This window comes from Convolutriloba macropyga, chromosome 13 (assembly GCF_964194025.1).
Source record: "Convolutriloba macropyga chromosome 13, txConMacr16.3, whole genome shotgun sequence".
Taxonomy (NCBI): domain Eukaryota; kingdom Metazoa; phylum Xenacoelomorpha; order Acoela; family Convolutidae; genus Convolutriloba; species Convolutriloba macropyga.
This window is the reverse complement of record NC_134480.1, coordinates 35,429,867-35,454,644: the sequence shown is the minus strand read 5'-3', so window position 1 is coordinate 35,454,644 and position 24,778 is coordinate 35,429,867. Positions and strand designations below refer to the sequence as shown.

At 35.9% G+C, this 24,778-nt stretch overlaps 1 protein-coding gene across 2 annotated transcripts in view; it reads right to left on the bottom strand.

Moving 5' to 3' along the window:
* Positions 1–203: 203 nt before the first annotated feature.
* The window catches only part of LOC142351552 (uncharacterized), a 29,612-nt gene continuing 5,037 nt past the window's right edge, over positions 204–24,778 (bottom strand). Inside the window, exons 6-11 of one of the 2 annotated variants that reach the window (XM_075403638.1) lie at positions 20,691–20,770; positions 20,231–20,298; positions 20,113–20,160; positions 1,868–2,038; positions 1,248–1,382; positions 204–919 (exon numbers count right to left, since the gene is read on the bottom strand). In XM_075403638.1, the coding sequence (XP_075259753.1) occupies positions 767–919; positions 1,248–1,382; positions 1,868–2,038; positions 20,113–20,160; positions 20,231–20,298; positions 20,691–20,770 (655 nt within the window). In that variant the 3' untranslated portion in view covers positions 204–766. The remainder of the gene's footprint in view (positions 920–1,247; positions 1,383–1,867; positions 2,039–20,112; positions 20,161–20,230; positions 20,299–20,690; positions 20,771–24,778) is intronic. The other variant, XM_075403639.1, reaches the window with a different exon arrangement.

Sequence of the window (24,778 nt, the reverse complement as noted above, 5' to 3'; positions counted from 1 at the left end):
TCAATATACTCTATTCGTTCAATCCCAATCATGCTTATTGGAATCAACGGCGGCTATTTTCCGGCAATCTGCCGGGTATGTTTTTTTAAACCTGCGACCTTGTGTTTGATTAATCGTAAGGAGCATTATTTAGAATCAGGAACAATTTTATTGGCTTCAGAACGAAGTGTAATAAACTACGAGTTTTATCACTGTTTAAAGGATCTTCAACTTTCATCAAAAATTTTGATTCTAAATTCAAACTTTTTAATGAGCAGATTGAACAGATTTCTCGTGATGGGACTCAAAGATGTGATGTACAAAAAATGTACTGTGCTTGCAAGTGTCATTTTTCTGAGAATTAGAACCATATCGTATTGTAACGAATATGCATCAATCCAATATCAAAATCGAAAGACGGATTCACGAATGACTATAAAAATGCGCATCAAAACAAGGTGTGTTCCATGTAAACCTGTAAAGTCATTCATTCGTGGATATTTTGCGACAAGCTGCTGTGTCTCATCTCTTTGTTAAATTCTAATTGCGAAATGATAAATTGGGTATTTATGGAAGCCGTTCTCGGTTTTTTTAATTCTAACCCTGCTCTTCACCCTGTTTTTTTAAAGTTCCCCGCCTTTATGGTTTATTTTTGGAAATGTTTTATTATGCGTCAATGGCTGAAGCTAATAGAAGATACGGACAAAAGAATCTGTTTCATTCGTATTTTTAGCTTCTATTTAATTGTCATGAAATTAAAAAAATAAGGATTTTTTAAAATTTTAATTCAGTCTGGTTCTTCTGAGTGTGATCGGGTTGTGTTTGTGATTGTGGTGATTTGAGATCGTCTTTTGCTCTTCTTCCTGGAAGACTGTTCCGAGTACTGCTCTATCAGTTGTTTCGATTTGTATATGACGTCATACTCGTATAGAACGAATTCCTAAAATGAATAAGCATGCTTGTTTTAAGCCACAGATGAACGAGTTTGATCTCCATAGACTGAATTGTTCTTTCATAAAAATTCTTTTGATTATTTCGACTTCTGCTTTTAAAAAGTTGTTAATGTGGTCTCATAAATTGCGAAACGATAGGAACGGCTGTCTAAAAAGGACAATTTAATTTTGATTTAATGCTTTTTCAAAAACCTATTGTACCAAAAATCGTTCCAGAAGTGTGGCAATGAAGTCAAGTCTTTTCATTCTCTTACTCCTTGGTTTGTCATGGAGTAAGAGGCATCTATTATTCACAAGTGGATTTGAAAAGGGTACCTGAATGTGTTCCAGCATCTCAGGGTAGTTTGCCAGTTCCTCTTCGTCAGTGACTCTGATAGACTTGAAGTGTTTGCTCCTGCACTTGCTCAGCAGGTTGTCAATCGCTTGCAGGATCTTTCCTTTATTTAGCAACTAAAACACTCCATTGATAGATAATCATCTAATCATCTGTGTTAACCGTTTAGCACGCCCGCGTCTCGATGTGTTTAAAAAGACCGACGTTGGCGGGCAGTGGGACAATTTGTTCTCTGCACCCTGAAAATTGGCAAATTATTTGCTCTGAGTGGTTTAAATTTTTTAAAACTTTTTGAAAGAATTAAGCTATTCTTTTTCGAAAGCAAGAGTCATGAAAGCCAATTAATCTTGCACCTTTAGTCCAACTCATTTGCTCGCCCGTATATATTGGCACCATTTGTTTAAAAAATGTTTTTCCGAAATCTGTAGACAGAAATAGTTTTCTTGATTTATTATTTTTCTCAATACTACTGGTCGTAGAGAGGTCCCTTTCCGTACGAGAAGCCAGCCATATTAGATAACCCTTTAGCATATAGAATTAGAATATCTTCAGGAATTCTATGAAATAGAAATGTAAAACAACTACTTCAATGAGAACTTGCCTCTTGGCGGTGTTTCTCGCTGGTGTAAAAAAGGCTCTGCTCGTGACTCTGGTTTCGGTTCCTGAGACAGTCATGCTTAGACTGCAATGTGTCCAATTGTAGCATTGTATTGAGTCTGTCAATCTCATGTCCAGAATTGAGTTCGTCAGTCAGTTTCTGCACTCGTTCTAGCTGAAATGTAAGAAAAATTCTAGCTTAAGCGGTTTAAAAGTGGGGAGGGTTTAATTTTAAAAACTTATTTTAATCACCAAATTTAGAACTGAAGATGATCTGTAATGTAGTGCCAAGCATCTATTAACCTTCTATTAACTCTTTGAGTTATCGTTGGCGCGGGGATTGTTTTTTGGGTAATATGCTGAAGTAGAGCATCTTCAAAGCTCTTAAAAATTTCCATTGGTTTCAGTTAATTAGATACACTTAAGTTCCAATAACATACGGACAGTATTATTTCTGCTAATTTTGTATGACTTCTGTTTAATAAGGTAAGTTCTGAGTTTTGAGAGACGGGTTTTTAAGATCTTTTTAAAGATAGGTGTGAAACGCATGCAGCAAAATTTCGAAGTCTTCAAAGAGATTACACTAACGTATACAAATGTTTATTTTTTGGTAGTAAGTAATCAAGTTGTTTTAACTAGATGTATTGTCCTTTTTGCATGCTCAGTTTTTCTAAGTTGTTTCAGCATTTCCAAGCGGATGAAACAATCGGAGCTGGGTCGACAATCTTCAAGTTTTTTCTCTCTCTCGGCGCAACTTAAAGTTATAAAAGTAAGTAGTTTTAATACATTCAAGTTAACAACTTAACTGTAACTCAACAATCTGTTTTTTGTGATGATGAGGCTTGTTTACTTAATAAACATTTAAACAATTCCAATGATAAACCAATAAGCTATCAACAAATAATGATAATAATTGTTTCAATTTCTCGGGAAATTCCATTCATATACTTGACTCTCCCCTTCTTTTGGGAAAACTTTCCGGACTCTTTTTGTTTTCGTCCATCATTCTGTCAGGTAGTTGAAGTAGAAAATTGATTTGAGATCTGTTACTTGATTTGAAATCTGCCACATAGTTCCAATCCAATTGAGTGACGTCGAAATATAGGCCATATGAATATCGAAAAGATGATGATCCGGAATATTTTGGGTCTTATAAAACGCGTTGGATAAAGCATTAGTATTTTACAATATATCTGCACCGATGTCAGCAGTTGATATATGATGCATGGAAGGGGAAGTGGCAAGCGATTGCCTTGATTTTGTCATTGATGGATTGAGGGCATTGGGATCGATGTTATCAGCATTCAGGTTGAGATTTGATGCTCGACTGGATCGAAATGATTGGATTTGTTCAGATAAAATATGAAACTTCCGTTTCCATTTAGGATTGATGTCGTCTTTGAATTGGTCTTTCACGCAAAAAACTGGTTTGACACCAATTTTGGTGTTATCATCATGCTTTAGGAATGAAGGAACAAGCTGTCGGATTATGCGAAATCTGTGATAGAGCCAAAGGAAGAGGGCATGAAGTATCAGGTTTAAGATAAAGACAATGACAGTCAGGCTGAGTGATAGTTTAATCGGAACATAGGAACTGAATTCTTTCATCAGAGATGGTTTTAACATAGTCATTTCATGGGCTATAGGTTTAGCAATATTAGAGAGATGTTCTGATTTTGTGACCACAGGGTTCAATAACATTTTTTCTCTGACTTTTCTCAATAGATTGACACCGGCGGTTGTTCTCGTTTCACAGTACGGCAAGCTGTCAATTGGTGGTATTTAGCTAAGTAGAAATTCTAATGGATCAGCTAGTTTCACTTGGACTCTTTTTGCTGGTATTCGGTCGCAGCTTGAGAGATCGGCTCGGATTTTTATCATATGACCTAAAAGTTGGTAACCGCATTCGATGGTCATTATGCAGATCTTGCATCCTGGGACAATTTGGCTTTGTGTTGGAACGACTGTATCTATAGAAGTTTTTCGAAGACTGTAGTCTTCTGTTGCTGAAGTTATCAGCCATATACCATACCCTAAGTTTCGTGCTTGAACTTGGTTTGGTAGGAAGATCACTTCTCGGATAGCTTCAATTGTTGTCTTGAAGAACAATGTGGCAAGACAGGATCCATGGCTTGGCTGCGTAGCTACTGCTTGATGGCGAATTCGGTATCTTGACGATCCCAGACATTGCTCAAACTGGTCCGCAGATAGTGGTATCGACTCCATCTGATCCTCAGATATCGCAAGATATGGTGCCTCGATGCTCCATTTAATTGCCATCTGAGGTTCAGGTTGTGGCATTGGAACTGTTTCTGCACTGTATACTGAGAAAACGGTTTGACGCGATGCTAAAGGTATAGCCAAGGTCACAATAAGTCCTTCTTCAACCGTGATCACGTCCCGGAGCAGCTTTGCGTCATAATATGACATCAAGTCGCTGGTAGGTATTGCCAAAGAAAGTCTATCAGCAGCTTTGTATTGTTCACGTCCTACATGATCCAAGGTTGCCATCAGTGATTCTCTTGGGACTAGCGACAACAGTAGGTGTTTCTGTAGAAGAGTCGGGATAGAATTCAGCAAATTAAGTCTGTAGCTGTAGAGTGCTGCTCTATAGCTTTTGACATCTGAATAGAGTAGGGTAAGAAGAGCTGCCGCGCTATCGAAATTAAAATTGATTTGCTGGTTCGAGTTGAGCATTTGGTTACAGTCTCGTAATATGTGAATATTATTATATTCCAGAATATTCGTATTATATTCCAGAATGTCAAATTGTTCCTCGACGACTGCCCAATTTTTATTTTGGGTTTCGCTCATTTGTCTCTGTATTTCTCTAATTTCTGAGAGCTCGTTGCTGACCATAATAAATTTGTCGTTGGTTTCTTCTTTAATTTGGGTAACATATTGAGTAATTGCTTCTGTATACATTGTCAGCTGTTCAATGTTATGTGCGTTCGCTTTGGCTTGATCTTGACAGCTTCCAAAAATTCCTGTCACTCCACATCCTCCTGCATTTCCCATCATTATTCTGCTGCCGAATAATCCAATTCCGGCCATAGCGAGAGCACCAACATGCGCTCCTCTTCTGATCCTGTTGCCTTTTTCGCTTTCGGTATGTAGAAATGTTGCTGTCTCGTTTCGCATTTTTTCTACCTCTGCTCGTGATTTCTCTACTTCAATTTCAAGCTGGTTCATGATCCAATTGATATTATAGTGAGATGAGTTAGTATTGAAGTGAGATGTAAAATCGAGTGGACAATTTGATGATTCGAGATTCCATTTTTGGTTCAGATTGTTAAGGAGTTTTTCGATATCAGCTTTCATTGAGAAATTGAATGATGGAAAAGGTATAAGAAACTGTACCGGAACAAATTTTTCAGCGAGCAAAATTTTTGTCTCTTCGTTGAAAATAATTCCTTTTTCTAAGATAGCGTCGTATTTCTGTTCTCCGTAAAAAATTGTAAGGACCATTGGGGGAGAGAATAGGGTTAAGGATAAAATAAGCCTCATCATCGCTTCGGTTGCTCTAAAATTAACAGTAGTATGTTGTCTGTGTTTTCAGATTTAATATTTAGCCTTGTCTTTTGTCAGTACTCAGATAAAATTAATGTTGGGTTCATATAATTAGCAAACATAATGTTTTCAGTTCAAAATGTTGAAACTTGTTATCTTTGTTTCTCTGTGTGCCGTGGCCTTGTGCTGCGAGAGTTTCTCGTGGCGCGGCCATGAGCTGTTTTGTTGCCGAAATGGCACATATATTCAAATCAAAGATCAACGTGTGTGGTCTTCGTCAAGGCCATCTGTGTGTCCTGCTGTTCCGTCAGAGGACGGGTTTGACTGGCCTGCATTGATATTGATACTTGTCAGTATCTGCTGCTGTGTAAAACAGCTGCAATTCTGTACTGCTTACATTGTATACAAGTTGAGTAAATAGAATTTAGTGTGAAACTTGAACTGAAAATTGACTTGTAGGTTTTAGAAAGGTTACTTGTTGTTTTAGAACAATAGCTTTTTTTTGTTTTGTTTCTTTTTGTTTAACTGATGGACGATCAATCAAAAGTGGTGAAAACGGTTTTTTTTTCAGATCAAAAAATGAAAAGATCGCTTCGTAACGTTTATGTTTCTGGGAGAGATGATTTATTGAATATTTGTGCTGTTGCTGAGTATGTTCGTTATGTCACTGAGTTGGAAGCAGAAACTGATATAGAGCGGACTACTCCAAGCATTCTGAAAGGTATGAAGTCTGTGCGGTACACTAATAAAAATGACAAAGTAAGTTTCACTCACTCAAATCATCATCATCCAAATACTTATTTAAAAATTCCTTTTAAAATTTCGGTCTCTATTTAGCATTGTGTGGATCAGTTGCTTCAAATAAGAAACTTGAAAAACCGATTCAATATCACGGAAACAAGAGTGACTAACTGTGGAGCAAAGGTTTACTTGGGTGTTTTTCCAAAAGACGAATTAGAGAGGACTGATTTTGTCGAGTTTGATTCACCAAAGAATTCGGCGGTGTCTGATCTCTCGAAGGGATATCTGTTAACTGTAGATAAACCAAATTTTACTCGCTGGCACACTCGAAAAAATGACTTTATTGGTTGTCTACAAAAATATGGCGATAAGATACTCTATTGTAGACAGTGTGTTGGGGATACAGTTTATTTGCCCTACGGATGGCTTCGTTGTGTTATAACGGTAAATATACATAGCGTGTGTGCCTCTCTTCTATCTGTTGGATTCAAGATTCCGAAGAAGAGAAGAGAGGATGTTTGGAAAGTAATGACATCTGCTATTGCTGTTGAAGGTAGCACAGATAAAAAAAAGAAGGGACCGGTAAGTTGCTTAAACCAATAAATTACTAATTTTTGTTGTTGTTTTTTTTAGTAAAATGTCGCGGTTATTAGGTTCGAGTAATACCTCTATAGAAAGCTATTGGCGAACTGAATTGATTGGCAATACTATTTTTCTTCTGTTGTTAATAGTATAAGAGCGGTCCCAATTTGCATGTCTATACCTAATCTTAATACATGGGGTGAACACAAACTTTTGTGTATCTCAACAACTAATAAATGTCAGGTTAGCAAAAATTGATATGGGACTCAGCTGGGCCTTACATTTCATACGGCGGGTTGTTTTTTGAACTAAATTTCATAATCTCTGTGCGGTCCCCATTTTTTTGTTTATTGCCTATCTTAAAACATGGTGGATTTTAAAAAATTTTCATAACTTTTTTTCTAATCACTTTCAGGTTAGCAAACTTTGTCCAAAGAGATGGCATCGCATTTCGAAGCAGATGCGGTGTTTTTTTTGTATAGATTTTTTTTCTTTTTTTCTCTTTTTTTTAAACAAAAAAGCATATTTCGATATTACTATCGGAGAAAACACTGGAAATAGTTCTTTGAATTATCGGCCAAGGTAAGCAGGTTGGTGATGACCAATCAAACTTTGAGAATGCTAGCTTTTGAACAAAATTTTTAAGCACAATTGACTGCAGAGTTTCAAGACTATTCCTCAAGACAATTAAGTTCGGAGCTTTTGACGAGTTTTCATGCACTAGATTGTACATAAACAGATTCCTGTGTGCATCAAATATGGCAACCACTGCTCCCTCGCTTAAGTTTCCAATGTCAATTATTTTTCCGGACTCAGTTAGTTTTGATTTTGAGGAGATTGTTTTCACTACCGAATATGATGATTTCTCAATATCTGATTGGCTAAAGTAAATTCTCAATTTCGGTTTTTCAATTGCGTTTATTTGACTTCTTTTGTTATTGGTGTTGTCTGCTGCTGAGCGCTTTGCTGCTTTATTTTTGGTTTTATCAGTTTTCTTTGATGTTTGAAGTCCTTGTGCTCGCTGCGCTTCACTTCTTTTTAAATCCAATTTTGTTGCTCGTAAAGGTCCTGCTTGTGGGTGGAATATTGCTTGCTCCATGTTTTTCTTGTATGATTCAACAATTTTTTGCTTCTTGACTTCTGGTTTTGTTGTATAGGAGGATATTGGAACTAAAACTTTGCCATCAATTGTTGTTAGAAACTGTCGTTCTTTTGCTTTCACGTTTGTTCTCGGTTTTGGAATTTGTGTACCTGGACTGAACCGAACTGTTTTCTGTGACTGCTGCCTGTTTGCAGAAACGGGTGAGCTTGTATTCATACTGCTTCTGCCTTGGACTTCTGTTTGATTAGATAAATCTGCGTTTTCCGGTGTATTTTCCTGTTTATTGTCCGGCTGCTCATTTTGTGGTAAATCCACAATTAACTGTTCTTGGTGTGCTTGCTCTTCTATTACACCGTCATCTAGGATCGGAAACTCGTTGAAAGGGAACTCTGGTTCCTCCATTCGTTCCTGTATTACGTGTGGTAGAACTACGTCCGGTCTTTCGGGCACTGGTTGGGCTGCAAATGGTGGTGCAGCTCTCATCAACGGGTATCTGTAAGAGATATTCACTGCATCTTTATTCGTAGGTTGTGTTTTGTCGGCGGTGGCTTCATCAGCAAACGTATGACTAAGCATTTTGGGAATTTCGCTGTCGAATAATTCTGGTTCCTGTCTGTACTTGCTAAGAAAAGGATCTGGCGTGAAATTGTTTGGGTGCAAATTTTCTAAATCTACTGGCGGCTCCAATGGCTCATACTTTCGCAGTCTAATTCTGTGAACACATTGTGTATAGTTCGTACCAACTTTCCTTACTAAATAATTTGAGTTAGTGAGGACTTTTTCTACTTTATACAGTGGAAGCCAAACCTGCATTGATATGAATCCAAAACTTGTTTGGTGAGTTAGTTTAGGGTTTAACAAAAGAAAAATTCTGAGTTTCGAGTGGGTCTGCATTTGCTTTTGCGTCATAGTATTTTCTATACTTATGATAAGCTTCAATGATTTTCTCTTTGTTCTCTGCAAATTTTACCTGCATTGCATCTTGTAGTTCTGTTACGAAATCTGATTTTGGATCAAATTTCTGACTATTTTTTCTATTAAAACGTATATCAAGTGGCTTAATAGGTTCTCGACCGTGAAGAATGGATGTTGGTGTGCATCCTATGGATGAATAGTAGCTAGTGTTATGAATGTAAGTTGCAAGAGGATCAAATTTGATTTTGGATCAATTTTCTGACTATTTTTTCTATTAAAACGTATATCAAGTGGCTTAATAGGTTCTCGACCGTGAAGAATGGATGTTGGTGTGCATCCTATGGATGAATAGTAGCTAGTGTTATGAATGTAAGTTGCAAGAGGTACGTAAAGATGCCAGTTTGACCATTGCTCATTGGTGTTAAGTTTGAGAATTCTTTTTAATGCTGAGTGAGATCTTTCAACAACTCCTATAGTTTGTGGATGTTTAAGAGTGGCGTGCTTTAGTTTTATTTCGAGTAATGTGCATAGTTCAGGCATTAGGTCTGAGACAAAATTTGAGCCTAAATCTGAAAGAATTGTGTGAGGTATGTAACTTTGTGAGAAGAAAATTGCCGCTAATTCAGTAGCAACTTTTTGTGCGTTTACACTTGTTAATGGTTTTGCAAATAAGTACTTTGAAAACACATCTATGCCGGTTAATACGTATTTAAAGACAGGTGATTTGAATGGCCCTACAAGGTCAATTTACATCATGTCTCCTGGAAAAGACTGAAGTGATGAAATGGGTTGTAAAAGTGGTTTGAGTGAACTGTTTAAAATTGATTTTGTTTGCAGGCATATTAGGCAGTTTTTTATAACAGATATTAAATATTCCGTGAAGTTCGGAAAATAGAAACGTTTTCGAAACTCTTCAGCTGTTTTGATAATTCCTACATGTCCTGCTAATCTAGAGTTATGGAGTCTGTAAACTACTTCCTTCCATAAATGTTTGGGTAAGCAGTATTGGTAGTACTGTACTCTGCCTGTGTGATCAAAGAATTGTCTATAGAGTACGCTATCTCTCAGCACTAGCCTGCGAAACTGTTCTCCGTATTTTTTCAACTCATTTGAAGCATAAGTTAAGTCTTCTACATTATCCTCCTTTTTCCGTTTTACAACTATTTTAAGAACTTCATCTTTTTCCTGTTCTGTCTTGAGATCTAAAGGCTCATTTCGCTCTACAAGATCACTCAGGTAATCATTCGGATCAGGCATCAAAACTGCATTTATTTGTGTTCTGGCTAAGAATTTAATGTAGCCTTGAACTTCATCAACATCCTGTGTTACTTTAGTTTGATGTTTTATTTGTTCTAGAAGATCATCACTAATGCCTTTTTCTCTCAGCTGATGAATCAAAATGTCATTTTTGTTTGTTGTTTGCTGATCAAACATTCTATGAATGCTGTCAATTGAACTTAGTGATGCATCCGGTGTTTTTGCAATAGTTTGAACTTCTATCTCACGCACTGGAATTCTATCTGTTAGTTTTAGCTCAATAGTTGTTGACAGATCAATTTGAACTCGTGATAGAAAATCAGCAGCATATTTTAATCACCAAATTTAGAACTGAAGATGATCTGTAATGTAGTGCCAAGCATCTATTAACCTTCTATTAACTCTTTGAGTTATCGTTGTCGTTGGTTTCTTCTTTAATTTTGGTAACATATTGAGTAATTGCTTCTGTATACATTGTCAGCTGTTCAATGATATGTGCGTTCGCTTTGGCTTGATCTTGACAGCTTCCAAAAATTCCTGTCACTCCACATCCTCCTGCATTTCCCATCATTATTCTGCTGCCGAATAATCCAATTCCGGCCATAGCGAGAGCACCAACATGCGCTCCTCTTCTGATCCTGTTGCCTTTTTCGCTTTCGGTATGTAGAAATGTTGCTGTCTCGTTTCGCATTTTTTCTACCTCTGCTCGTGATTTCTCTACTTATATTTCCAGCTGGTTCATGATCCAATTGATATTATAGTGAGATGAGTTAGTATTGAAGTGAGATGTAAAATCGAGTGGACAATTTGATGATTCGAGATTCCATTTTTGGTTCAGATTGTTAAGGAGTTTTTCGATATCAGCTTTCATTGAGAAATTGAATGATGGAAAAGGTATAAGAAACTGTACCGGAACAAATTTTTCAGCGAGCAAAATTTTTGTCTCTTCGTTGAAAATAATTCCTTTTTCTAAGATATCGTCGTATTTCTGTTCTCCGTAAAAAATTGTAAGGACCATTGGGGGAGAGAATAGGGTTAAGGATAAAATAAGCCTCATCATCGCTTCGGTTGCTCTAAAATTAACAGTAGTATGTTGTCTGTGTTTTCAGATTTAATATTTAGCCTTGTCTTTTGTCAGTACTCTGATAAAATTAATGTTGGGTTCATATAATTGGCAAACATAATGTTTTCAGTTCAAAATGTTGAAACTTGTTATCTTTGTTTCTCTGTGTGCCGTGGCCTTGTGCTGCGAGAGTTTCTCGTGGCGCGGCCATGAGCTGTTTTGTTGCCGAAATGGCACATATATTCAAATCAAAGATCAACGTGTGTGGTCTTCGTCAAGGCCATCTGCGTGTCCTGCTGTTCCGTCAGAGGACGGGTTTGACTGGCCTGCATTGATATTGATACTTGTCAGTATCTGCTGCTGTGTAAAACAGCTGCAATTCTTTACTGCTTACATTGTATACAAGTTGAGTAAATAGAATTTAGTGTGAAACTTGAACTGAAAATTGACTTGTAGGTTTTAGAAAGGTTACTTGTTGTTTTAGAACAATAGCTTTTTTTTGTTTTGTTTCTTTTTGTTTAACTGATGGACGATCAATCAAAAGTGGTGAAAACGGTTTTTTTTTCAGATCAAAAAATGAAAAGATCGCTTCGTAACGTTTATGTTTCTGGGAGAGATGATTTATTGAATATTTGTGCTGTTGCTGAGTATGTTCGTTATGTCACTGAGTTGGAAGCAGAAACTGATATAGAGCGGACTACTCCAAGCATTCTGAAAGGTATGAAGTCTGTGCGGTACACTAATAAAAATGACAAAGTAAGTTTCACTCACTCAAATCATCATCATCCAAATACTTATTTAAAAATTCCTTTTAAAATTTCGGTCTCTATTTAGCATTGTGTGGATCAGTTGCTTCAAATAAGAAACTTGAAAAACCGATTCAATATCACGGAAACAAGAGTGACTAACTGTGGAGCAAAGGTTTACTTGGGTGTTTTTCCAAAAGACGAATTAGAGAGGACTGATTTTGTCGAGTTTGATTAACCAAAGAATTCGGCGGTGTCTGATCTCTCGAAGGGATATCTGTTAACTGTAGATAAACCAAATTTTACTCGCTGGCACACTCGAAAAAATGACTTTATTGGTTGTCTACAAAAATATGGCGATAAGATACTCTATTGTAGACAGTGTTGGGGATACAGTTTATTTGCCCTACGGATGGCTTCATTGTGTTATAACGGTAAATATACATAGCGTGTGTGCCTCTCTTCTATCTGTTGGATTCAAGATTCCGAAGAAGAGAAGAGAGGATGTTTGGAAAGTAATGACATCTGCTATTGCTGTTGAAGGTAGCAGAGATAAAAAAAAGAAGGGACCGGTAAGTTGCTTAAACCAATAAATTACTAATTTTTGTTGTTGTTTTTTTTAGTAAAATGTCGCGGTTATTAGGTTCGAGTAATACCTCTATAGAAAGCTATTGGCGAACTGAATTGATTGGCAATACTATTTTTCTTCTGTTGTTAGTAGTATAAGAGCGGTCTCAATTTACATGTCTATACCTAATCTTAATACATGGGGTGAACACAAACTTTTGTGTATCTCAACAACTAATAAATGTCAGGTTAGCAAAAATTGATATGGGACTCAGCTGGGCCTTACATTTCATACGGTGGGTTGTTTTTTGAACTAAATTTCATAATCTCTGAGCGGTCCCCATTTTTTTGTTTATTGCCTATCTTAAAACATGGTGGATTTTAAAAAATTTTCATAACTTTTTTTCTAATCACTTTCAGGTTAGCAAACTTTGTCCAAAGAGATGGCATCGCATTTCGAAGCAGATGCGGTGTTTTTTTGTATAGATTTTTTTTCTTTTTTTCTCTTTTTTTTTAAACAAAAAAGCATATTTCGATATTACTATCGGAGAAAACACTGGAAATAGTTCTTTGAATTATCGGCCAAGGTAAGCAGGTTGGTGATGACCAATCAAACTTTGAGAATGCTAGATTTTGAACAAAATTTTTAAGCACAATTGACTGCAGAGTTTTAAGACTATTCCTCAAGACAATTAAGTTCGGAGCTTTTGACGAGTTTTCATGCACTAGATTGTACATAAACAGATTCCTGTGTGCATCAAATATGGCAACCACTGCTCCCTCGCTCAAGTTTCCAATGTCAATTATTTTTCCGGACTCAGTTAGTTTTGATTTTGAGGAGATTGTTTTCACTACCGAATATGATGATTTCTCAATATCTGATTGGCTAAAGTAAATTCTCAATTTCGGTTTTTCAATTGCGTTTATTTGACTTCTTTTGTTATTGGTGTTGTCTGCTGCTGAGCACTTTGCTGCTTTATTTTTGGTTTTATCAGTTTTCTTTGATGTTTGAAGTCCTTGTGCTCGCTGCGCTTCACTTCTTTTTAAATCCAATTTTGTTGCTCGTAAAGGTCCTGCTTGTGGGTGGAATATTGCTTGCTCCATGTTTTTCTTGTATGATTCAACATTTTTTTGCTTCTTGACTTCTGGTTTTGTTGTATAGGAGGATATTGGAACTAAAACTTTGCCATCAATTGTTGTTGGAAACTGTCGTTCTTTTGCTTTCACGTTTCTCGGTTTTGGAATTTGTGTACCTGGACTGAACCGAACTGTTTTCTGTGACTGCTGCCTGTTTGCAGAAACGGGTGAGCTTGTATTCATACTGCTTCTGCCTTGGACTTCTGTTTGATTAGATAAATCTGCGTTTTCCGGTGTATTTTCCTGTTTATTGTCCGGCTGCTCATTTTGTGGTAAATCCACAATTAACTGTTCTTGGTGTGCTTGCTCTTCTATTACACCGTCATCTAGGATCGGAAACTCGTTGAAAGGGAACTCTGGTTCCTCCATTCGTTCCTGTATTACGTGTGGTAGAACTACGTACGGTCTTTCGGGCACTGGTTGGGCTGCAAATGGTGGTGCAGCTCTCATCAACGGGTATCTGTAAGAGATATTCACTGCATCTTTATTCGTAGGTTGTGTTTTGTCGGCGGTGGTTTCATCAGCAAACGTATGACTAAGCATTTTGGGAATTTCGCTGTCGAATAATTCTGGTTCCTGTCTGTACTTGCTAAGAAAAGGATCTGGCGTGAAATTGTTTGGGTGCAAATTTTCTAAATCTACTGGCGGCTCCAATGGCTCATACTTTTGCAGTCTAATTCTGTGAACACATTGTGTATAGTTCGTACCAACTTTCCTTACTAAATAATTTGAGTTAGTGAGGACTTTTTCTACTTTATACAGTGGAAGCCAAACCTGCATTGATATGAATCCAAAACTTGTTTGGTGAGTTAGTTTAGGGTTTAACAAAAGAAAAATTCTGAGTTTCGAGTGGGTCTGCATTTGCTTTTGCGTCATAGTATTTTCTATACTTATGATAAGCTTCAATGATTTTCTCTTTGTTCTCTGCAAATTTTACCTGCATTGCATCTTGTAGTTCTGTTACGAAATCTGATTTTGGATCAAATTTCTGACTATTTTTTCTATTAAAACGTATATCAAGTGGCTTAATAGGTTCTCGACCGTGAAGAATGGATGTTGGTGTGCATCCTATGGATGAATAGTAGCTAGTGTTATGAATGTAAGTTGCAAGAGGTACGTAAAGATGCCAGTTTGACCATTGCTCATTGGTGTTAAGTTTGAGAATTCTTTTTAATGCTGAGTGAGATCTTTCAACAACTCCTATAGTTTGTGGATGTTTAAGAGTGGCGTGCTTTAGTTTTATTTCGAGTAATGTGCATAGTTCAGGCATTAGGTCTGAGACAAAATTTGAGCCTAAATCTGAAAGAATTGTGTGAGGTATGTAACTTCGTGAGAAGAAAATTGCCGCTAATTCAGTAGCAACTTTTTGTGCGTTTACACTTGTTAATGGTTTTGCAAATAAATACTTTGAAAACACATCTATGCCGGTTAATACGTATTTAAAGACAGGTGATTTGAATGGCCCTACAAGGTCAATTTGCATCATGTCTCCTGGAAAAGACTGAAGTGATGAAATGGGTTGTAAAAGTGGTTTGAGTGAACTGTTTAAAATTGATTTTGTTTGCAGGCATATTAGGCAGTTTTTTAGAACAGATATTAAATATTCCGTGAAGTTCGGAAAATAGAAACGTTTTCGAAACTCTTCAGCTGTTTTGATAATTCCTACATGTCCTGCTAATCTAGAGTTATGGAGTCTGTAAACTACTTCCTTCCATAAATGTTTGGTTAAGCAGTATTGGTAGTACTGTACTCTGCCTGTGTGATCAAAGAATTGTCTATAGAGTACGCTATCTCTCAGCACTAGCCTGCGAAACTGTTCTCCGTATTTTTTCAACTCATTTGAAGCATAAGTTAAGTCTTCTACATTATCCTCCTTTTTCCGTTTTACAACTATTTTAAGAACTTCATCTTTTTCCTGTTCTGTCTTGAGATCTAAAGGCTCATTTCGCTCTACAAGATCACTCAGGTAATCATTCGGATCAGGCATCAAAACTGCATTTATTTGTGTTCTGGCTGAGAATTTAATGTAGCCTTGAACTTCATCAACATCCTGTGTTACTTTAGTTTGATGTTTTATCTGTTCTAGAAGATCATCACTAATGCCTTTTTCTCTCAGCTGATGAATCAAAATGTCATTTTTGTTTGTTGTTTGCTGATCAAACATTCTATGAATGCTGTCAATTGAACTTAGTGATGCATCCGGTGTTTTTGCAATAGTTTGAACTTCTATCTCACGCACTGGAATTCTATCTGTTAGTTTTAGCTCAATAGTTGTTGACAGATCATTTTGAACTCGTGATAGAAAATCAGCAGCATATTTTAATCACCAAATTTAGAACTGAAGATGATCTGTAATGTAGTGCCAAGCATCTATTAACCTTCTATTAACTCTTTGAGTTATCGTTGGCGCGGGGATTGTTTTTTTGGGTAATATACTAAAGTAGAGCATCTTCAAAGCTCTTGAAAATTTCCATTGGTTTCAGTTAATTAGATACATTTAAGTTCCAATAACATACGGACAGTATTATTTCTGCTAATTTTGTATGACTTCTGTTTAATAAGGTAAGTTCTGAGTTTTGAGAGACGGGTTTTTAAGATCTTTTTAAAGATAGATGTGAAACGCATGCAGCAAAATTTCGAAGTCTTCAAAGAGATTACGTTATGATGTCTTCCGCTTACACTGAACAGAAGGTTCAGCCGCTTCTTTTTTTTACTAATTGCCAAGTTGTTACGCTACGAAATGCCTGATGCCCTAACTACTATTGAGGACTTTGATGAGGCTCGATTGTCATTCTTATCATTGATGAGGCTCGATTGTCATTCTTGTTGGTGTGCATCCTATGGATGAATAGTAGCTAGTGTTATGAATGTAAGTTGCAAGAGGTACGTAAAGATGCCAGTTTGACCATTGCTCATTGGTGTTAAGTTTGAGAATTCTTTTTAATGCTGAGTGAGATCTTTCAACAACTCCTATAGTTTGTGGATGTTTAAGAGTGGCGTGCTTTAGTTTTATTTCGAGTAATGTGCATAGTTCAGGCATTAGGTCTGAGACAAAATTTGAGCCTAAATCTGAAAGAATTGTGTGAGGTATGTAACTTCGTGAGAAGAAAATTGCCGCTAATTCAGTAGCAACTTTTTGTGCGTTTACACTTGTTAATGGTTTTGCAAATAAGTACTTTGAAAACACATCTATGCCGGTTAATACGTATTTAAAGACAGGTGATTTGAGTGGCCCTACAAGGTCAATTTGCATCATGTCTCCTGGAAAAGACTGAAGTGATGAAATGGGTTGTAAAAGTGGTTTGAGTGAACTGTTTAAAATTGATTTTGTTTGCAGGCATATTAGGCAGTTTTTTAGAACAGATATTAAATATTCCGTGAAGTTCGGAAAATAGAAACGTTTTCGAAACTCTTCAGCTGTTTTGATAATTCCTACATGTCCTGCTAATCTAGAGTTATGGAGTCTGTAAACTACTTCCTTCCATAAATGTTTGGTTAAGCAGTATTGGTAGTACTGTACTCTGCCTGTGTGATCAAAGAATTGTCTATAGAGTACGCTATCTCTCAGCACTAGCCTGCGAAACTGTTCTCCGTATTTTTTCAACTCATTTGAAGCATAAGTTAAGTCTTCTACATTATCCTCCTTTTTCCGTTTTACAACTATTTTAAGAACTTCATCTTTTTCCTGTTCTGTCTTGAGATCTAAAGGCTCATTTCGCTCTACAAGATCACTCAGGTAATCATTCGGATCAGGCATCAAAACTGCATTTATTTGTGTTCTGGCTGAGAATTTAATGTAGCCTTGAACTTCATCAACATCCTGTGTTACTTTAGTTTGATGTTTTATCTGTTCTAGAAGATCATCACTAATGCCTTTTTCTCTCAGCTGATGAATCAAAATGTCATTTTTGTTTGTTGTTTGCTGATCAAACATTCTATGAATGCTGTCAATTGAACTTAGTGATGCATCCGGTGTTTTTGCAATAGTTTGAACTTCTATCTCACGCACTGGAATTCTATCTGTTAGTTTTAGCTCAATAGTTGTTGACAGATCATTTTGAACTCGTGATAGAAAATCAGCAGCATATTTTAATCACCAAATTTAGAACTGAAGATGATCTGTAATGTAGTGCCAAGCATCTATTAACCTTCTATTAACTCTTTGAGTTATCGTTGGCGCGGGGATTGTTTTTTGGGTAATATACTAAAGTAGAGCATCTTCAAAGCTCTTGAAAATTTCCATTGGTTTCAGTTAATTAGATACACTTAAGTTCCAATAACATACGGACAGTATTATTTCTGCTAATTTTGTATGACTTCTGTTTAATAAGGTAAGTTCTGAGTTTTGAGAGACGGGTTTTTAAGATCTTTTTAAAGATAGATGTGAAACGCATGCAGCAAAATTTCGAAGTCTTCAAAGAGATTACGTTATGATGTCTTCCGCTTACACTGAACAGAAGGTTCAGCCGCTTCTTTTTTTTTTACTAATTGCCAAGTTGTTACGCTACGAAATGTCTGATGCCCTAACTACTATTGAGGACTTTGATGAGGCTCGATTGTCATTCTTATCATTTAAGAACTGTGCATAAACTACTCAGCCTCATGACAAGCGATAGTGTCTCCCCATGAGTGTGGCGCTGTTCTGGATTGCATTTCTCATTGAGATCTGTTTTGTTCAATAGAGTTCTTTCTTATTTTTTCATCTCACTTTAATGTAAATGTAGACTTTTGCTTTTGCTCAGATTTTGGCCGTTGATGTTGTGATTATCTCTAGGATTTTGATTGCAATGGGTTGCCTTCAGAAAGATTTCGGCCAGTCCTTCTGGCCAGTCCAGTCTTGAATGACTTTGAACATATTGAGAGCCTTTTTGTTTCAATTTTTGTAAGAGGAGTTGTCGACCAAAATATACTGACTTCAAATGTAAGTGGGCAAACTTTTGACATGCACTTGCAGTCATTTTTTAGGAACAATTGTACATTATCGACCCGCTATGCTACGCTGAAGTTAACTTAATAATCAAAAGTAACTCAATTCATATCAGATTGCAAAGTTGTTGAACTCATTCCGATCGCACTGTTAAACATAACCGACTAAACGTCGGAAGAATTGCTCTTGAACGACTAGTGGGTGCTCTAATCAATTGTATCCTGCTTCAGTCGGGGGGGGGGGGGGGGGCTAAATGGGACTAAGAAGTTCGATAGTGGGCTTCAAATAACCACATTAGAGGTTAACTTATACCACTATTAAGTTTTAAAGTAAAAGATGACACCAGTTTCGGCGCACTTTTCATTTGACTTTTAGTATTAAATTGCCGCCAATTGAGTTCAGCTGCTTGAAATTGTGATTGAGAGAGAATTTTAGATCACGCGAAATGCAAAAAGTCAAGGGCGTAAAAGTCACTCGAAAAGTCAATATTGTCAAGCGAAAATTTTGCATAAAAAAGACACACACGTTTACAATAATTGCTATGAACTACGTTGAAGAGCAATTAAAAAACCTGTAGAATCTCAATACTCCTCTTCGAGTCGTAAAAAGACACACAAGTTTACAATAATTGCTATGAACTACGTTCAAGAGCAATTAAAAATGGCACGGAATAAAGTTGTCTCTACCTTCTTTTTCTAACTTTTAATTAAAGTAACATTCAATCACAAATGAACAAACAAAAAAGATTACATTTTAAAGCGTCACTATTTCTTTTGACTGTTAAAATGCGAGGGAATTCATTGTACGCAAGAGAATAGGGATCTAATCGTACAAAATGTTCCTAAGCCCGACTAAAGCCAGCTTCATTCTTTTGCAAATAATACTGAATGTTTTTTTTGCGACAGGATAATCTAACTTGCCTTTGAATTTCTGTATACAAAAAGAAACAGTTGAACTTAGAATCAACATCTAATCCACCGCATGTATGAAAATTGCCTGATAAGCGGCTGCTAAAAGAATACCTTAAAAATTGCCGTGTTAAATATTTATCAGACATGCTTCTCTAACTCACTGGAACTCATCGGAGTGAGCAACTTTTTTAAATTTTTTTTTGCATAGAAATTCTACTGAAAAATTAAGAGAAGGAAACGCACGAGTTTCCAATCAAAATGGTGTATGAATGATCGTGTAGCAAGTTCCACCATAGATCGAATATCAAAGTTTTTGCCAAGAAAAAAGAGATAGTAGCATGACAAGTTCGGATATGAACCTAGTCAGCGGTTATGAAGTAGTGTTGAAATTAGAGATACGGTTTCTGAAAATTTTTTGGAAACGTGTAGGAAATTCGGGAAGGATTTGATTCCGACGTTGTTAAAACCCTTTATTGAAATTATGCAAGTTTTGTATTTAGCCTCAATTGGAAAAGCTGTTATGGCGAGTTACTAGATAACTAACTAGAACTCATCAATATATCTATCATTTTTTGAGCATTCGCCAAGTGTAGTAAGTGAGCTTTTTGACCTCATAGCGTACTAGTTGTTGCGCATACCCTGCCCACTTAGTGAGTTTTTGTCATTGATTGGATTAATGTAGTAAAAGTATGCGCCCTCTTTAATATGTAGTGTTTAAAAGTGTAGTCTTTAATGTGTAGTTGGTTTGACTTTATTTTTTGATCTGTCATTGCGCCCGAATGTTGAATTACCTCTTGTGTTTTGGATGACAGTGTTCGTTTGAGGTTGTCATTTGTTTGCTAAAATCACACAATATTCATTTGCTCGATGAACACCTTTATCGTTTGAATTAATTTGATGATTACTCGCCTTTAGAGTCTGATGTTTTTGAATGAGATTCATTATATCTGCTTCTGACATTTGAGAACCCACAGTGTCTGAAAGCAAAGCGTAAAAAAACTAGTTTGTCGTAAAATTGTGAATACGATTTAAATAGTTCCGTTTAAAATAATTTTTCAGTGAAGTGATTTCACAGCAATAATCGAAATGCTTTACACATGACTTGATATCAAACGAGTTTTAAAATCTCGGAAATAGTTCCAACTTCTTGTCTGATATTACAAACAGTCTTCCGCGACTAGGTACATTTTTGTCAAATATCAAACTGCCTATCAATCCAGCTGAACACCGTCGATTCATTCGACTATTTTTTGTCTGTAATTGGGGGGGGGGGGGGGGGGGTAATAATATCACGGGGGCAATAACGGAAAAGATCTTTGTTTGTGTTGATCTTGTTCTATATGAGGGAAGATAAATGATAACTACACACTTGATGATATTTTGGCTGATAGAAGAAGAAGCTGTCTGTACGATTCTCCCTTCTCGATCTCTTTAGACACAAGGAACAATCTGAAATCAAAAGAATATCAAACCTAGATCCAAAAAATGAGTAGCTTAATAAAAGTTCTGCTGTGAGGATAAACATTCCTTATTATTCCCTACCAATGATATGTTGAAGTCGTTCAATTGTATGCGAGTATTTCTTTAAAAAAGAAATCTTAGCTCGATAAAATTAACTTTTAGAGGAAAAGGAAGCCTAAGTTAGAAATAGTGGAAGCGTTTATTTTCTGCTGGAATTTTTGATCATTTAAATCCTTCCACTGGTTTAAATAGCCCGTAAAGCCTTTCGGTTTTCGTAATTATTAAACTAGAGCTAAACGTGAGTAATATGTGCGACTTTGGCCTGTTTTGACAACTTTGCTGATCTTGTTATGCATGAAAACCTGACTTTTTAAACCAATTTACAATTTTTAGGGGTCATATTTTAGAATTAAAAATTTTTATGTTGATTACATGTCTTGTTTTCTTATGGAAATTCATTTTTTGATACATTAGAAAGCTTTCAAGAAATGTGTTTTTTGAAGTTCTATTATATCTTTGATCAAATTTTGCAAAAAGAAAATATGAAATTCTACTAAAATTTCTTAAACACAACCCACTAACCCGGGCGGGTGGTAGGCCTGCGAAGGCTAGATGAGAAGGGGGTTCAAGTGGATGAGGATGGACAATGGGAGTGTTGATGGGGTTATGACTGAGGGGGGTGAAAGATTAAAAACCGTCCTTCACACCATTTCTTAAACACACCCTCTAATTGAAATTGCCCCCGCTTTTCGTTTGATAGAAATTTTTCCGACTTCAGTCGGTTTGTGTTTTGAGCTTATTGGTTTTCACTTGTGAATACTGCTGAAATTTTTAAATCTATTTTTTTTGTTAATAGTTCATAGCGTGAAAGGTTTGAAAAGGAAATGCGTTCAGAAGGAACCGCTTGCTCGTCAATTTGAGTGTTTGACATTCAAGGCTAGGACATTTTTACTTGGATTTTCGGTTGGATTTTATTGATCATGATGCCATATATTTTCATTTATTTATTCTGGGGTTGGATTCTTTTTTTTTTCGCAGTAAATTTGATTTGATTCTTAAGAATTCTTTTTAATAGAGGCCACACTGAGGCCCGAAGTGATTTTGATGAAAAATTTGACCGTATTCTGTTATAGTATTCAATAGCTGACAGCTATAGTTAAATGAGTTAGAAGCAAGCTTTTCAGCGGCTCTGAGAGTTTCTCAGGAAGATTTACTGTCTGTTTTGGTAGTTTGTTTGTGAACACGTGATAGTTTTTTTTTCATTTTAGAAGTCCGAGAAAACTCGCAGAGACTTGGCTAAACTAGTGTGATCAATGCACAAGTTTTTTAAGCGTTAGCTTTCAGTTGACTGAAAGATAATTACCATTTTTTTTAGTGATTTTCAGCTTTGTTTTCGAAGTTTATAATTAATTCGTTTACTTCAAAAGGATCAGCTAATTTTGATCATTTGATATCTAAAATCTTGGTTTTCTGTTTTTTGACATGAAAAATAAAAAGATATTATCAGCATGTTCTATTGGCGGATTTTACTGCAAATAGCAAGTTTTTTCATTTTATCTAACTCAAGCTGTGATCTAACACGTGTAAATAATGGGTGTTTTTCGTTTCTTTTCTACCCCATTTCAGTTGTTTCCAAAAACATTTTTAACAACTTCTTTAAAAGTAATAACATAGCTGGCAGATTGCCAGAAAATAGCAGCAGTAGATTCGTAGATCGGCAGTCTAAAAACAGTAAAAAAGACAGACCAAAAAAAATTTGTCTTTTCATTGAAGGCTGATCTGTTACATTTTGATTAAAAATCTGTATAAGTTCTGGCTGCCTCTATTAGCTGATCTCAAATAACCTTCATTTAGAGTGACACACGCCCATTTGACCTTGTCTCTTTGAATTAAAGTAAATAAAAGTCAATTTCAAATTGAGGAAGTCATTTTTGAGAGTGAGGTAAGTCAAGTGTGACCAAAAATTTAATCACGCGCATGAACAAAAAAACTCGCTCCACTAAGAGCGAAAAATGACGTCACACATGCAATTCAGTTGAAATTGCATGAACGAATGAACAAAAAGTGGCTGTGACGTCATATGGTCGTAACAAAAATCATGACGACGAAATAAAAAAACATAGCAGGACAAGTCCTGACGAACAATTCAAAGAATTTTCATTGACTAAACAGAAAACTAGACCTAGAACGGACTATGAATGGTTTGGAAAAACCATTTAGAAAAAAATCCGATCCAAAAAATCGAAAAAACAGTAAAAATCGAAGTGAAATTGCCGCATGTGAACAAAAAACCACTACCGATAAAGCGAATTTTTGTTCAAACACCGTATTCTCACTCTACTTTAAAATTAGAGCGAAAAAATTTCACGCCGCAAAACCACTCGCTTTTTCGCTCCCTTTCCTGTTTCGGCGTGACCAAAATCACTACTCCAATTTGACTTCAAAAATCATGAAAATGTGTGAACAGACCTTAAAAAAAAAAAAACATAGCCGGAAGAATTCCGGAAACGACTCGAAGGAGAAAATTGCCCATCCTTATGACTAAACAACTGAACAACTATTGTGAACCCTGAAACTCCATAAATGCCATAAAAAATTATGGAAGAATCGAAACGGCATTCAAAAACAAATGAACAAAAAAACTATAAAAACTTAAGTTTTTTTAACTTCATTGTTTTAATAGTAAAAGGAAACATAAAGCCGAAAAAATTTCCTTTGAAATCAGAGCAAAAAAAGCTCTCATAACAACGGGCAAATCATAATAGGTTAAGAAACTTGTCTAAGAAGGGGAAAAAAGAAAAACTGCAAAAAAAAGAGAAAAATTGTTTAAAATTTCTCAATTTTTTCTGTCAATTTTCCCAAGAAAAAAATGATTTATACCAAGAAAACTTTAGTCAATTGGTATCTGGATATTCCTTAAGTAACAAGCTTCTATTCAAATCCCACTTTAAGCATTAAAACAAAAAACAAAACAAGCAAAAAATCATTAAATTTCGTCTAAAAAACAACAAAACTGATCAAAAATCTACAAATTAGCATTAAACTCAAATTTACTATACTTTTGGCTACACAACTAGGACAACTATTGTGAACCCTGAACCTCCACAAATGCCATAAAAAAATTTAGGGAAGAACAGAAACGGCATTCAAAAACAAATTGAACAAAAAACTATAAAAACTTAAGTTTTTTTAACTTGAGTTTTTTTAATATTACAAGGAAACATAAAGCCGAGCAAAAGTTCCTTTCCAATTAGGGCAATGGAAAGCTCGCAAAAACAATGGGCAAGTCATAATAGGCTAAGAAGCTTGTCTAAGAACAAAAAAAACTGCAAAAAAAAAGAAAAATAGTTTAAAATTTCTCAATTTTTCTGTCAATTTTCCGAACAAAAGAATGATTTACACCAATTAAACTTTAGTCAATTGTTAGCTGAATATTCGCTAAGTAACAAGCTTCCATTCAATTCCCACTTAAAGCATTAATACAAAAAAACAGGCGAAAAATCATTAAATTTCGTCTAAAAATCAGCAAAACTGATCAAATACCTCCAAATTAGCACTAAACTCAGAATTAACTACTTGAAACCTTCAATTCCTATCAAAACCAGCCTAAAACTAATACAATATCATAATCAAGCCTCATAACCATCAAAAGTTGCAAAAAAACTGCTTTTAAAAGCCGCACGTGAACAAAAAAATTTCGCTCGCTTAGAGAAAATTTTTTCACACATCAATTTCTCGCTCTCTCAAAAACAGCGGTATGAACAAAAACCACTCTCTTTTCGCTCCGCTCTCAACTTTTGTTCAGCCCCAAAATCACTCCAAATTTTTTCACGCGTTTGATTTCCCGCTTCAAAAATCACTCCAATAAAATTGATTAAAAAAAAAGGACTTCTCCAATACTCCTCTTCGAGTCGTAAAAAAGACAGCGCCCCAATACAATTCAAATTCTTTGAATTGTAAAAAACCAAGAGAAGGCCAATAATAGCCTCAGCTATC